Genomic DNA, 16,508 nt, shown 5'->3' on the forward strand with positions numbered 1-16,508 from the left:
AGCTAAATCCCCAACCCCTTAATTAATTCTTTATTCCAGAAGTCTTTTTCTTTGTACGTATTACAGCTCCTGAGATGGGGAGTTCCCACGACCCTGTCAAATCCTGGAGTCTCTCTCACCCTGAGCATAGTTACCTCCAGCCTGTAGGGTCCACATACCCCTTTCTCTGAGCCCCATGGCGATGGGCACTAAATATTGGGGAGCCAGTGCAGGATGGATTTAGGCTTTTCGGCAGCTGGGGATCAGCCTCCAAGGTCTGAACCCTGACTGCTTCCTAGAAGCTTTTTTTTTTTTTAAAGGTCACAGTGAAAGAGCGTACCCCTAAACGGGGAGCCGCGTCTCTCGCTCCGATCTCGGAGTGGGGTGCCCCCAGGAATCACGAGTAGCCGGTCTTGATGTAACAGCAAGAGGTAGCTTTTGATACTAGATCCCGGTCTTATGGGGATCCCGGGTCAATCGTATCTCACACAGGAGACAGAGAATCGACCCCAGCTTCCAAACTCGGGGTTTATATAGGGAGGTTAGGGGCATTCGCGATTACACATGATTGGTCCTTTCAAATGGTGCATAGTTACTTTCGGCGCGAAATTACATCACCAAGGAGTACGTGCTATCTAGCAGCTCAGCAGCTCGGGTAGGGTGGCTCATCTCACTCAGGGGGATGACTTATTTCTGGGGAGTGAAGGAAGGGGAGGGGGTGGCTACGGATGGTCAGTGTCCTTGGGGCTGGTAGCTGGTCCGGCAAGTCCTATCTCTGGCTCTCCCTCAGGCACGTCCGGCCCTGCACATCCAGACTCTGACAATGAGTAACCTTTTTAAAACTCTAGTTCTACAACAGCACATACACTTTATAGAATCTACTATGAACAGCCATGGGAGTGTAACATTTGCATATGTGTGGGGTAAACAGTCAGGACTAAGACTCGGGTTTGGGGCAGCTGTAGACATCGGAACACATAGCGAGACTGGAAGGCCCCAGAATCTGTTCTCTACCATGAGATGCTGCAAGATGGCTGTTTCCTAGTGGCCTAAACAATGACGATGACGATGGCCATAGGACGGTGAGGATCAGGGAGCTGATGTTCAGGCACTTGGCGGTGGAAGCGTAGGTCTGGGCCCCAGTCACATCACCCACCATCTTCCCGTCCCTAGACTTCACAGAGTAGGCACACACTGTGAAACCCAGGCAGCAGAAGTTCATGAAGAGTGTACTGAACAGGGACCAGACCACAAGGTCAGGCCTGGAGGTCTCAACAGGCGTGTCGATTGTGGTTTGTCACAGAAGCTGAGATGTGGGGTCCTCCCAGGACAACCACCTCTTGCTGCTCTTAGGGTCTCTTGGCTTTTGAGCCTAGAAGCTCTTTTTATTGTTACACAAAAAGGCACTTTTAGCAAGTCAATTTCCACATACTCAAACTTCTCAGAACAGGGGTTGTCTTGAAAGACCCATTAACTAAGCAGTTCTCAGCCCATAAGATTTCCTGGTTTGCGAGGCATGTCCCAAGACTAAGTTATGCAAAGGCTCTGAGAATCTTTCAAAAGAATAACCTCATAAAATCTCAGATAACAATCACTGACAAAAGGCTACTTCAAAGCCTAGGTGCCCTCCAGATTCACGTCCATAGAACTATTCTGAGAAGATTCTGCTACAATATTAAATTGTCCTTGTTTTGCCTGGAAATTATTCTCAGGTCTCTGGAAACTTCAGTGATAATCTCATAACAAAATATTGTCAACTAATGAATGGTTAAAATAAGTAACTGGTCATGGTGGCACACACCTCTAACCACAGTAGTAGGGAGCACAGAAGCAGCAGATCTCGAGTTTGAGGCCAGTTTGGTCTAACAGAGTTCATAACAGTCAGGACTATAGAATGAGGGCCTATCTCAATGAATAACCTTCAGAACTCACTGATCAATAGCAGAACGATTGGTGTCGTGCGTGTGTGTGTGTGTGTGTGTGTGTGTGTGTGTGTGTGTGTGTGTGTTCCTAACACTGATGAAGTAGAGGCAGGAGGATCAGTCATTTAAGGCCAGCTCTCCTCAGGAGTGAATTCAAGGCCACGATGAGCTACATAAGATATTGTCTCAAAAGCCAAAAACAGGAAATTGAAAACATCTATTGGGTGTATGCAGCTTAGTGGACGAGTCCACCTGTAATGTCTGGGACCCTGGGTTTGTCCCAAGCAGCATAAAAACAAAAGGCAAGAAACAAAACAGTGAGGAAATAATATCAATGGGTTATATCAATGTCAGTATTTGGGATATGACATGTATATACTTTTGTAAGGTATTACCACTGAGAAATCTGGACATAGATATGTGTATTATTTCTTACAGTCTTCATGGGATTCTAGTTATCTCAAATACTTTTAAGTTTTCAAGTTGACACCTTTAATCCCAGCAGTAAGCAGAGACAGGCAGATCTTAAAGTTCCAGGCCAGCCTGGTCTACAGAGTTCCAAACTTTGTCATAAATAAATAAATAAATAAATAAATAAATAAATAAAATCACAATTACAAATGCATAACGTGAAAATATCTCATAGATATAAAAGTATCAGGGTAAAAACAATAGGCACACTGTATTGTAACTGTTACATAATGCGCAGGGGGAAGGAAGCCATCCAGCGCGTGTGATGGCAGTTCTGAGATGATGCTTCCACGTCACTTTTTTCTTCCCTTTATACTTGCCTCATTTTGTCATTGTCCTGTAATGAGCATTAAGAATAAATTACAACCACTGAAAAAGTAAGAATTATGCTTTAAGAACGGAAGTCACCAATTAAAAACGTCTTGCTTTCTTAGCATGCAAGTGTGAAGGAACAGATACCCGGATTCCCTTGCTGAAGGAAGTGTTTGAGGCCTTTCCTGAGACCCCCATTAACATCGACATCAAAGTGAACAACAACGTGCTGATTCAGAAGGTGCGGCTCTGCCTCAGGAGGTCCGAGTGGGTGACACTGACAGTGTGCACAGAAATGCGATATTCTGTGGGTCAGCATTGTCTAATGGCAGAGACTGAACAGTGCTGACTGATAGTGATCAAGGAAACGAGATATGCCCCGCTCAGCATTGTTTAATGCCCCACAAAGGTCACGGAGGAAACTTTCCTGTGGATGAAAGGAAGCTCTCTTAGGCTCCATTCATCCAGTCGTTTCTGTAATTGACTACCAGTTTTAAGTCGTTTCATTTGTGGTTGGTTTATATCAAATTACTAAGTAGTCATATTCCATTAAACTCATTTTAGAGTGGTAAATGTAAATAATTTTGTATTTCATAACAATCTCAATTTGATTTCCAGTTGTTCCACAATTTTATACCACCTTTCGGCAGATAATGGATTGTAACCCACTTTTTAATGTAAAGCAGTACAGGTAGGCGGGTTTATATAGGCACATGGATAAAATTTGAATTTTCACATGCAGGTCTCAGAACTGGTGAAGGAGTACAAGCGCGAACACCTGACAGTGTGGGGCAATGCCAGCTCTGAGATTGTAGACAAGTGTTACAAAGAGGTAAGCCTCGGATTCGACCAGCGGGAGGGCTGGCCCTCGTTTGTGTGGTAACAGCAGTTCACAGAATCTATTCCTGACATAGCTCATGTATGAATGGGAGGAACCAGCCAGAAGTTGCCTATGGAGATGACAGACCTCATCTAGCAGCTTCCATTAGTTGTGATACAGTCTAGGGGTTTTGATTGGGTTCTTTTTCTCTGCCAGTTAAAGAATTAAAAGACAGGAAAAAAAAATCTAAAGTGCAGCAGTAGCAACAGAAGGATCTCAGGCTCTGAGACAGAACCAGCAGCTGAGGAAGATGTTGATTCGGGGTGGGGGGTGGGGCACAGCAGATGAACAGAGAAAAAGACCCTCTGCACAGCAGGACACACACACACACACACACACACACTGGTTGGGTTCAACCACCTGTTTCATCAATTTCACAAGTGCACAAGCATACTTAGATACACATACACACGCTTACATACATATGCATGTACATATATACAAACAAACAGACATATTATATACATTTAGTGGATGGAGCAGAGCCCCAATAACTACACTTTATTTCTTCTTTGTCTTTTTATACTTTCTTAGATAACAGTTCTTTATAAAATTACCTCATAGATAAAATATTACACAAAAGGGGAGTTACAGAAGGATGTTGATAGTAAGTTCAAAGCAGTGTTCATTCTGTAAGCTCATAAGTTCAAAGCCACAGTTTCACATGGCCTCACTTTATCATTGTGCACGCCTGTGGCATCATCCTTGGACCTGACCTAGAAAGAATGTTTTTCCTGGATCACAAATCTGCCCCAAGCCTACTTCTCTTCTTAGTGCATTTATGAAGCTCATTGTATTCCTTATTATTAGACCTTCACTTACTATTCTTTGAGGAGGGGGCACACGCTATTCTTGATTCTAACTTTAGTGCACCTTTCTGGCAAAACTACTAAAACCATCTCCTTAAACTTTCTTCCTAAAATTATTTGAATCAAATAAGGAATTCTATAAAGTCGTTAATTTATCTAGACAGCATTAATTCATGACAGTTTGTCTTCATGTTGATCTGCAGGGAATCTGCCCACCAGGGTGGGTGATGCCCAGGAATCACCAGGCTGTGCAACAGTGGCAGGAAAGGCTTAGCAGCAGCGAGGAGCAATCCTGGGAGGAAGTCCCTGGGGCTGTGCCTCTCCAGAGTGTGCCCATCACAGCCATGCAGAGCAATGGGCACAAGCACAATAGACCTACACAAAAAGCTAGGAATGGCGACGTATGCCTTCAATTCCAGTGCACAAGAGGCAGGCAGGCAGATATCTTGAGTTTGAGGTCAACTCAAGTTTAGTGTACACAGACCAAATCCAATAAATAATTGCTGTAAGAAACCAGGCTTGAGGTGTAGGACTGTAATCCCAGCTACTCTGGAGGCTGAGGCAGGAAGATCAAAGGTCAGAATAACCCTGGGCTACAGAGTAAACTTCAAGGCCAGCCTGGGAAACCTAGCAAGACCCTGCCTCAGAAAGTAAAAAGGGGTGTGGGACTCTAATGACTTCAACTCTAATGACTTCAGTTCAGTCTCCCAGGACCTAGACTCCGGAAAGAGAACTGGCTGACTTCTGTAAATCACCCTCTGGCCAGGTACACACAAATCTATAAATAAATAAATAAATAAATAAATAAATAAATAAATAAATAATTAAAATATTACACGTAAAGGCCAGAGAGCTGGCTGAGTTGGTGAAGTGCTTGCCAATCAAGCTTGAAGCCTGAGTTTGATTTCTGGCATTATCTACATAACAGGCATGGGATTGACCTCCAATGGTAGGAGCACAGCACTCCAACAGACAGAGAGACAAACAGACACACACACACACAAACACACACACACACACACACACACACACACACACACACAAATAAAGCCCTTCTTTAAAAGAGGATTATGTGCTGTGTGGTATTATTTATATAACATTCTCAAACTGTAGATATGAATTGCAGATTGGTGGCTGCCATGCCAGACACATGAATTGCAGGGAACAGGGTGGATGGCACAGTGTTCTCGAGGAATCGGTATCTTGTTTGTGGTGGTTATAGGAATCCATAGGTGGATTGCACAGAATCGGTATCTTGTTTGTGGTGGTTATAGAAATCCATAGGTGGATTGCACAGAATGAAAACACATGCACACAAGTAAATGGAAACAGGTTAAAGATAACACAAAGGAACAAGGATGTGAGCTGACTAAAGTCCATCATCTAGTCGTAATCCACCCGTGTCAACTGCCTTTGGTCCGCCAGTACAGTCTCATCACCTTCTAGAAAAGCTAAGCCAGGAACACATCACACTCTACTATTTTTGTGACTTTCTCTGAGTCTATAGTTACTTCTAAATAGAGATTCTTATTCTAACTTACAAAATTATATTGACTCATTGATTGACTGATTGATTGATTGATTCATTCATTCATTCTACAACAGTGTCTCATGTATCCCAGGCTGGCCTAAACTTGAGATACGTTTGACCTCCCACATGCTGGGAGGTCAGTCATGCACTGTCACACTTTATCTTGTGCATTTGACCCACAACGGCAGAGCTGCAGGATGACTAGTCCCGGCAGTATTGGTGTTCATGTATATGCTCTAGATTCTCGGAGATGAGGAGCTGGGCATTTTTAACAGGAGTCAGGAGTCTGTGTGTCCTCGTTTTTACCGTTTTGGTGGATTTCCTAGTCTCCAGCTATTGATACTGTGACAAAAGCACCAGAGGGGCTTCAGTGCTGGGGCTCCAAAGTAGATCATCACTTACGGGTTGTAGACTTGCTGTAAAATTCTGAGTTGTTTTAGTGACCATAATTCAGAGGACACTTATCAGCAGATAGCCTGGGAAGTACGCTCTGGGGTTTATGAGTGATGATGCCATTTAAGGTAACACGCAATCTTGCTTGTGTTCTAGAACTCAGATATCCCTATCCTCTTCAGCCTGCAGCGTGTTCTGCTCATCCTTGGCCTTTTCTTCACCGGCCTCTTGCCCTTTGTGCCCATTCGAGAGCAGTTCTTTGAGATCCCAATGCCCTCCATCATACTGAAGTAAGTCCTCATGCTTCTTACCAGTTACCTATTACAGAATGCTCACGTCACTGCTCTGTGACCATCCCTGTCGCTGTGGCTCAACTCCTGGGTGCTAGGGATAAAATGGAGGCCTTTCACACACAGGCTATGGGTTCTCTGAGCTCCTCCTGGACCCTGGCCGGGTTTATGTGTGGCCTATTGCCCCTGAACCTGGGGTTGGTCTCATCTGTGTCTAATGGGAGATTTAGGAGGATGAACTCCTTCTGTAGGAAGAAGTTTCTGCCCATGGTTTTCTTCTGCTTCCTCTCGCATCCCAATGCCTCCTCCTGCAAGTGCCCACTGCTTCCCTGCTGCCAAAACCTTTCGAAGAACAAGCCAGATAGCAGTGCTTTTGTGCATCTACAACTGTGACCTAAGTGAACCATTTTTTTGAAAAAGGACCTACCCTCAGATACTTCATTATAGCTACAGAAAAACAGACTAAAGCAACAATCAGTGTTAAAAAAGACTTTCGCACCCCTAGCTGAAGAGATTAGGCAGTTGACAGCTTCTGAGGGGGAGGGCTGCTTTCTGACGTGGTGTAGCCTCTGCTGCCTTGCCCATGCTCTAGTCAGTAACTCCATACCCACGTTCATGTAAGCAACCCTGCTTAAACTGAGTTTAAAAGAAAAGGGAGTTCGTTGGAAGGGAGTGGGAGAGGGATCAGAAAGGGTTGTGAGGGGTTAATATGATCAAAATAGATACACTTAGGAGTGCTTTAAAGAACAAATACACTTTATCAGTATTTTAAAGAAATGAATAGATGTTTGTGGGACGTGGAATATATTTTAGTGGTAGAGCTCTTATTAGCCCTAGTGAAGCCTTGAGTTCAATCTCTCACACAAACATAGAAAAAAGAATTCTGTTATCAAAAGCTTCTTAATAAAAGTAGATCATATTTGCCTGTGTGTGTGTGAGGGCGAGGTCAGAGGCTAACCTCTGGCATTGCTTCTCAGGAACTGTCCACCTTATTAAGACAGGATCTCTTACTAGGACCTGGGGCTTGCTAATTAATCTAGGCTCATTGGCCAGAATGCTCCCCCCCCCGGATCCGCCCAACCCCACCTTCCCAGCAGTAGGGTTACACAGTGCACATCACCGGGCCCAGTTCAATCATTAGCATGGGTGCTGATCAGGCCCAGGTCATTGTGCTTGCATAGGCACTGTGCTGTCCGAGCTACGCCTTAATCCCATCACCCCCAAGCGAGGTTCATTACATTTATATATTGTATGTATACATGCGTGTACTCTAGTGTGCCGCTGTGGAGGTCAGAAGCAACCATTAGCAATCAGTTCTCTCTCTCTCTACCACAAGGGCCCTAGGGACCAAACTCGGGTCATCAGATGTGGCAGCAAGCATCTCGCTGAGCCATTTCAGTGGCCCATTTTTAGCTTAACTCCTGCTTCAAGGACATTTTCACTATTTGAATTTCTTAGTGATGAACTTTTTTATCAATTCTCAATTATATTTGTTAAAAGCCCCCATAGGGGGTGGGGGATTTAGCTCAGGGGGAGAGCGCTTCCCAGGAAGCGCAAGGCCCTGGGTTCGGCCCCCAGCCCCAAAAAAAAAAAAAAAAAAAAAAAAAAAAAAAAAAAAAAAGTCCTCATGGGCATTTCTTAGACATGGCAGTCTTATTACCCAGCCTCTAGAGTGTTGGGATTTCAGGCATGTGCCACCCCACCCTGCTCAGAAAACACTTGTCTACAAAGAAGCTGTTTTCATTTGTTGTACTAAAAAGATTCTAACCATTTATTACGGAAGTGCTTAGCTTTTTCTTGTCTGGAGTAGAATGCCATGTCCTCTAGGTAGCTCAGTGCACTCTATAGGGAAGTGGATGTTATTAAAATAAAACAAAGGAAAGGAGGCACACTGTGCCTTTCCTCTGAGGTGATTCTGAGGGCTGCAGAGACGGCTCTGAGGGTACAGTGCCTGTTCTACAAGCATGAGGGCCTGAGTCATAAGGCCCACTATAAGGCCAGACGCAGCAGTGAGCATCTGTGACCTAAGGGCTGCTAGAGACAGATCGATGATCCCTGGAGCTCAGCCAACTTAGCTAATGTGTAAGGACACAGAGGGAAGGAGAGTGTGTGCAGGAGAAGTTAGGAAAGAAGCAGGAGGGCTGGAGAGATGGCTCAGTGGTTAAGAGCACCGACTGCTCTTCCCGAGGTCCTGAGTTCAAATCCCAGCAACCACATGGTGGCTCACAACCATCTGTAATGAAATCTGATGCCCTCTTCTGGTGTGTCTGAAGACAGCTACAATGTACTCATAGATAATAAATAAATAAAATATTAAAAAAAAAAAAAAGAAGCAGGAACCTAGCACTCAAAGGATTAAGGTTGCAAGTTCAAGACCAGCATTTGCTACATTGTGAGACTCAGAGGTAGGGGTGTGCAAAGCATGAGAGAAATTAAAGCTGCAAGACCATCATTACAAAGAAAAGTGTCTGTGCCTCCAGTATGGTGGTACAATCCCAGCACTTTAGAAACTCAGTCAGGAGAGCCAAGACCCTGTCTAAAGAAAACTAAATCAAGGGGGCTGAAGAGATGGCTCAGTGGTTAAGAGCACCGACTGCTCTTCCAGAGGTCCTGAGTTCAATTCCCAACAACCACATGGTGGTTCACAACCATCTGTAATGAGATCTGATGCCCTCTTCTGGTGTGTCTGAAGACAGTGACAGTGTACTTATACATAATAATAAATAAAATCTTTAAAAAGAAAACTAAATCAAATGAAAAACAGCAGCAGAAACATTAAACATCTGACTTTTGCCCTAAATATATTTTCTAGGACAGGGCCTCAATATTTTAGCCCTGACTGGCCTGGAACTCTACCTGTAGACCAGGCTAACCTCAAAATCACAGAGATCTCTCTTATCTCTTCCTAGTGCTGGGATGTGCACCAAGCCAGATACACTGCTTTTAATCCATAGAACTGTTTTGTTTTGGTTGGTTTTCTGGGTTTTTCGAGACAGGGTTTCTTCTGTAGCCCTGGCTGGCCTGGAAATCACTCTGTAAACCAGGCTGCCCTTAAACTCAGAGTCCACCTGCCTCTGCCTCCTAAGTGCTAGCTGGGATTAAAAGCATGTGTCACTGCCACCGGCCGCTTTTAATTTTTTTTTTTTTTTTTTTTTTTTTTTTTTTTTTTTTTTTTTTTTGTTATTTTTTTTTTTTTTTTTTTTTTTTTTTTTTTTTTTTTTTATTTCTTTTTTTTTTTTTTTTTTTTTTTTTTTTTTTTTTTTTGTTCTTTTTTTTCGGAGCTGGGGACCGAACCCAGGGCCTTGCGCTTCCTAGGTAAGCGCTCTACCGCTGAGCTAAATCCCCAGCCCCAATTTTTATTTCTTAATGTATTGACTTGTATATATGTCTGGGCACCGTGATATGTACCTGATACCTGTGGAAGCCAAAGAGGCCATCAGGTTCCCTGGAACTGGAATTACAGATATTTGTGAGCTTCCATGTGGGTTCCAGGAACCAAACCTAGGTCGCTGTGAGACTGGCCAGTGCTCTTAACCACTGAGCCATCTCTCCATACTTCGGTTATGTTAGGCAGTCTACTCCATACTAATTTTTACTAGACAGAAGAGAAGGAAAAGGGCATGCCAAAACGGAGGATAAGATGTGGTGAGCCTAGGGCACCATGTCTCTGGGAAATTTTCTTTAGTTTTGTTTAGCTTTTAGTTTTAGTAAAAGTTAGCTTAAGGTCACTGGAGACAGAGAATTTCTATTATTTTTCCCGTCTGAAAAAAAATTGTAAAATTGTATTTATTTTCTAGTCAGGTTCTCACTATGAGGACCTGGAACTCACAGAGATCCCCCTGCCTCTGCTTCCTACCCTGTGTATAATCACTGTTTTCAGTTTGAATGATTCTTATTCTACCACACTGATACATTCTTGTGTTCCTAATTCATACTTCAGTCTTTGACTTCTCTTAGGCTAAAAGAACCACACACTATATCCAAAGGTCATAAGTTTCTCATCTGGCTTTCGGATACGTAAGTATTTTAATTACCATATTTTTAAGATTATATATAGGGGTTGGGGATTTAGCTCAGGGGGAGAGCGCTTGCCTAGGAAGCGCAAGGCCCCGGGTTCGGACCCCACCTCCAAAAAAAAAAACCAAAAAAAAAAAAAAAAAAAAAAAAGATTATATATAAAGATTTAGTTTAAATTGTATGTGTACCGTGCACGCCTGCACGTATGCTTGTGTGCCGTATGCATGCTTTGTGTCTGAAGAAGCAGAAAAGAGCATTGAAGTTACAGGCAACTCGGGTGAGTACTGAGAATCAACCTCGAATCCTCTGTAAAACTAGCAAGTTAGTCTCAAATACCTGTCCGTCTTGTTTCCTTCCTCTCCCCCAGACCCCCTCCCACTTGTTTATGTGCATTGGTGTTTTGCCTGCGTGTATGTATGTCTGAGGGTGCCAGATCCCCTGGAACTGTGGTTATAGGCAATTGTGAGCTGCCATGTGGGTGCTGGGAATTGAACCCAAGTCCTGTGGAAGAGCATCCAGTACTCTTAACCACCGAGCCATCTCTCCAGCCCCTCCGTGCCTGGGCTTTTAAAAACTATTTTAATAAATGTGTTTTGTGTAGAGTGGGGAATGGGAAGCTTGTACTAGCTGTGTCATGTAGAAATCAGAACAACACAACTCAGAGTTGTTTCTCTCCTTCCACAAGGGCACCAAGGGATAGAATTTAGAGAGGCTTGGCAGCAAGCTCCTTTGCGTCCTACAGTCCGTCCATGCCTCAGTTGTAACAGGGACTTGCATGCCTACTGTGCAGGTGGATAGCAGTGAGCCGCCTGAGCTGGCCTAGTCACCAGTCACAGAGCCCTCATGGGAACCTGGCTCCCTTCTACCTTCATGAGAGAACTAAGCATCTGTCCCTTACTTCAGTGACTTCCTCAGGGTTACTTACTAGCAAGGTTGCAAAAAGTAACCACCCCTTCCACAAACCACAGCTCAGCATGGTGGGAAGAGGTGTGTGTGGCAATCTGGGGTGTGTAAAAGCGGGCGTTGCCTACTGGCACCTTTCTTGGAAATAATCTGTACCAAAACTTGACAACAACTGAAATGTAGCCCTCCATACAAGGTCCTGATGCTTACTTTAAAGAAAGTGCTTTAATTTCTACAGATGTTGGGTTTCATTTTAGATTAAAAATAGCAAAGTGTTGATATTTTTGTTTTCCAAAGGAGGCTTAAATGCTTAAATATGTAATACTCTAAAACACGGCCTTTTATTATCTCACACACCCGCAGTCCTGTGTTCACATAGCCATCTACACACAGACACCACATGTATAGACTTAATTTAAAATAAGATCTTTTTAAAAAACTCTCATTTTCCAGTATTACTAGTTTCCATCTTAAGTGATTTGTAATCTAAAAGTAAATTTAACAGTTACTTGAAAGTGGAAAATGATTTTTCTTTTTTTTTTTTAAGATTTATTTATAAAGATTTATTTATATGAGTACACTGTAACTATCTTCAGACACACCAGTATAAGGTATCTAATCCCCATTACAGATGGTTGTGAACCACCACATGGTTGCTGGGAATTGAACTCAGGACCTCTGGAAGATAAATCAGTGCTCTTAACCGCTGAGCCATCTCTCCAGCCCGAAAATGATTTTCATAGATACAGAATATTATAGTTAATAGACATTCAACATAAGTAATGGAAATGTGATGGCCCAGGACTTAACCTGAGATCCCTGCCTCGTGTAACTTGGAAAGCTGGGAACAGGACTCAGGATTCTAGCACATTCTCTCATGCAGGCTCCTTCAGGCAAAGTGGGATGCCTCCACTTCCTGCATGCTACAGGAAGAATGGTCTTGTAAGTGTCCAGTGTCTGCCCGAGAACAGGCAGTGGCTGGTCCTTAGGCGGAAGTTAAAAAAATTCATCCACCTGTGGCATGGTGACCTTTAACCCCTGGAGAAGCAGCTAGATCTTGCTGGTCAGAGGTGTCAGGTAGGCCATCCTGATCTACATAGGTAGTTTAAGCCAGCTAGGGCTGCGTAGTGAGACTGTCAAAAGAAAGGAAATTAATAATCTATCATAGCTTTTATAGCTTGAGGTATTTGTTTGTATTGCTGAAGCACTGGGATTAAATGAAATACTTACTGAACTCTCTATAAACTGACAGAGAAAACTAAAGGGTACTTCCAGTCCTAAGGATGAAGATGTGCCTGAATGTACTGTTTTCTTTCCCTCTAGCTTATTAATGCGGAAAGCTTTATTTGACCACCTCACCGCCCGGGGCATTCAAGTAAGTGTGGGTGCTGATGTGTTTCTAACAGCAGCGCTCCCCCCGTGACCCTAGGCACAGCACAGGGCCTGAGCTCTGAGCTCTGACTCTGACACTACAGCTGTAATGAGGACATGTGCTCTTCCTCAGTTAGTGATAAACCGTCAGCTAGATTCATACGCGGGTGAGGGCAGCGGAAGTCTGAGGGGTGGGCAGTACATACCTAATGAGAAATGACAGTCTTCCTTAGTCACTGTAAGTCTGCTGAGATCATAGTGGATAGATAGAAAGCATTTTCTGTTTAACATTTCTCCTTATGCCTCAATTTCCAGGTATACATTTGGGTTTTAAATGAAGAGCATGAGTACAAAAGAGCTTTTGATTTGGGGGCCACAGGAGTGATGACGGACTATCCAACGAAGCTTAAGGAGTTCTTAATTAACATGTCAGCATGAAGCACTCCAGATCATTGAGAGGTGTCATGATCGGAAAAGATCTGAGGAAAGGTGTGTTAGCCATGGTTCCTCTGGGGCCTCCAGGACGATAAAAGGTTTAATCGGTTAAGTTTTAATACCTCATTTCTTAAGTCTGTATGGGAATGTAGAAACTTCCCTAAATTGTATATTTATTTTCTCCAATATTGCATATTTTACACTGGGAACTTGTTTGGAGTTAACCAGCGCTGAAATGTAGATCATTGATCAGGATGTCTGCATATGATGCAGTACTCTATTATTGTAAATCTGAAATCAAAGGCTAGAGGTAAATTGGGCGTTAGCCTTCCCTGAAATAGGATCAACCATGGTAAAAGGTTCCTGAGCGGGGCATGGTGTCGTGAGCCTGCAATCCCAGCACACGGGAGGCTGAGGCAAGAGGCGGGGGTTTGAGGCCAGCTTGGGCTACATAGTGAAATGCTGTCTTCAAAACTTTTTTTGTTTAGTTAAAAAGAAAATTATTGAAGGCCATTACAGCCATTTTGAATTGTCTTGTATGTCTAGGTGCATTTTAGTTAACGGAAATACAGGGGAAAAGGAGCCTGACAGAGATGTGTAATACTCACCCAGCAGGGTGTATGCTGTTCGCAGAGGGCAGATTCAAGCAAGTAACAGTTTGTTATTACTCAGATCCAGGCTGTGGGCGGAGACAGACTCCTGGGCTGCGGTTGTTAATGGGACATTGGGACATTCCGGTTGGAGTCTTTTTCTCAGGTGTGTGACAGTGCTGTCATGTCTATTTTTTTACGTCTTTAAAAATAGACACACAGTGAGAGTTAACCTGCATTATACACCACTTCCTCTGCCTCCCGATGTGACTTCATGCAGATCTGCCTCTGGCCTTTTTGACTAATTTTCATGATGTCAGATTGGGAGATAAATTCAGTGTAGAATATTAGACGCCTTTTGCCTAGATTACGTCTCTGCTGTGGGGCAGCCATGGAGGACAGCCTCACCCTCCTTCTGTCGCTCTGTGGTCTAAATTGTAATAAAGTTTTCCAAGAATGAAATGAGGTCTCGATTTGCTTTTATACTTGTAATTCCAGCGTGTTTCATGTAATTTTCTCAGTTAATGAGGTAATTAATAAATGAGCAAATCCAAGCTTTCTCACTAGCATAAAGGAAAAGGGGAACAGGGTCCTAGGAAGTCGCTTCCTGGCGTCTGGACAGACAACTTGCGCAAGCTAATCTACCAGCAGACACTTTACTCTTTTGAATTATACACTGGGTTTCTCTGTGTAGCCCTGGCTGTCCAGAACTCACTCTGTAGATCAGGCTGGCCTCAAACTCTGAGATCTGCCTGCCTCTGCCTCCCGAGTGCTGGGATCAAAGGTGAGCCCCACCATCCAGCTATGGTTTATTTTGAAATGTTGCTTCAGTATGATTCAGAATAGGTCATATTGTCAAACTAGCACGTGTTTTGTGTCAGTCAGTAGAAATTACCCAGAGTGGCCACCATGTTTTAAAAAATCATGCTTGGGGGTTGGGGACTTAGCTCAGTGGTAGAGCGCTGCCTAGGAAGCGCAAGGCCCTGGGTTCGATCCCCCAGCTCAAAAAAAAGAACCAAAAAAAAAAAAAAAAAAAAAAAAAAATCATGCTTGGGACTGGAGAGATGGCTCAGTGGTTAAGAGCACTGACTGCTCTTCCAGAGGTCCCAAGTTCAAATCCCAGCAACCACATGGTAGCTCACAACCATCTGTGAATGAGACCTGATGCCCTCTTCTGGTGTTGTCTGAAGACAGCTACGGTGTATTCATGTATAATAAATCTTTTTTTTTTTTTTTGGAGCTGGGGACCGAACCCAGGGCCTTGCGCTTCCTAGGCAAGTGCTCTACCACTGAGCTAAATCCCCAACCCCATAAATCTTTTTTTTAAAAAATCATGCTCAAGAGACTGGAGAGATGGTTAACTTGTTAGTGGGTCTGAACACTGGTTTCAGTTCTCAGCATCCTCAGGGTGCCTCACAACCATTTTTACTTCAGCTCCAGAGGATCCAGGGCTCTCTTCTGGCCAGTACACCAGACATGTGCCTGGTGTACATACAGACAAGCAGACAAAACACTTGGTGCACATAAAAATAAATTTAAGACAATGTTTTAATCATGCTAGGCTACCTGATGATTTTGGACCGAGGGTATTGTTTAGTGAGTAAAACATTTGCTATTCAACTGAGAGAAACTACAACTGAGATAACCAGCAGCCATGTGAATGTAAGGTGGGATGGTGGCCTGCCTATAATCCGACCTCAGGAGAGGGGCTCTCCAAAGCAAGCTAGCCGGCTAGGTGGCCCAAGTAGGAGCTCAGACTTCAAACAAGAGTCAGTTTATAGAGTGCAGAGTGATAAAGGAAGAGACCGGATGCCAACCTGTGGCCTCCCTCACACAAGCACCCGTAGAGACTCACAAATACATATGTGCACATGTGTGAGCTCCACTTCTGTGACAGAAGATGTGTCCATTCCCAGATAGCATGTGAATACTGCTCTGCTCTCCAGTTGGAAGATCATGTGTGAAAGAAGGAATCATGGCATGTATATGATCTCAGTATGAGGCAGAGACATGTCTGAAAGTGGCTTGTCGGGGCTAGAGAATGCTTCAGCAGGTAACACAGAACTGCTCTTCCAGAGGTCCTGAGTTCAGTTCCCAGCAACCACATGGTGGTTCACAACCATCTGTAAGGGGATCCAATGCCCTCTTCTGGTGTATCTGAAGACAGCTACACTGTAGCTGAATAAATAAAATCTTTTTTTTAAGTGACTTGTATTGGCACATGCCTTTAGTTCCAGCACTTGGGCGGCAGGACCAGGTGGATCTCTTGTGCGTTTGAGGCCAGCCTGGTCTACATAGCAAGTACCTGGGCAGCTAGAGCTACATAAGAGTTTGTTTCCACCAAAAGCCAAGGGCCAGTGAGATAACTCATTGAGTGCTGGGCACGCCTGGTGACCTGGGTTCTAGCCCTCGGACCCACACAAAGGGGGAAGGAGAGAACGGACTACAAAGTTATCCTCTGACCTCCACATAAATACTGTGGCACACATGCAACCCGCTCTGCATGCAGTGCACACATACACTGGGGGTGTATGGGGATTTAGCTCAGTGGTAGAGCGCTTGCCTAGGAAGCGCAAGGCCCTGGGTTCGGTCCCCAGCTCCGAAA

At 43.9% G+C, this 16,508-nt stretch overlaps 1 protein-coding gene and 1 pseudogene across 1 annotated transcript in view; one reads left to right on the forward strand and one right to left on the reverse strand.

Moving 5' to 3' along the window:
- Gdpd1 (glycerophosphodiester phosphodiesterase domain containing 1) overlaps nt 1-13,425 on the forward strand; it is a 42,306-nt gene extending 28,881 nt beyond the window's left edge. Inside the window, exons 5-10 of the mRNA XM_032912497.1 lie at nt 2,807-2,925; nt 3,427-3,516; nt 6,454-6,587; nt 10,545-10,604; nt 12,831-12,882; nt 13,194-13,425. Coding sequence (XP_032768388.1) covers nt 2,807-2,925; nt 3,427-3,516; nt 6,454-6,587; nt 10,545-10,604; nt 12,831-12,882; nt 13,194-13,316 — 578 coding nt within the window. The 3' untranslated portion in view covers nt 13,317-13,425. The remainder of the gene's footprint in view (nt 1-2,806; nt 2,926-3,426; nt 3,517-6,453; nt 6,588-10,544; nt 10,605-12,830; nt 12,883-13,193) is intronic.
- LOC116909074 lies at nt 1,029-2,697 on the reverse strand (annotated as a pseudogene).
- Nucleotides 13,426-16,508: the final 3,083 nt, after the last annotated feature.

The sequence above is a fragment of the Rattus rattus genome, chromosome 9, assembly GCF_011064425.1.
Source record: "Rattus rattus isolate New Zealand chromosome 9, Rrattus_CSIRO_v1, whole genome shotgun sequence".
NCBI classification, from domain to species: domain Eukaryota; kingdom Metazoa; phylum Chordata; class Mammalia; order Rodentia; family Muridae; genus Rattus; species Rattus rattus.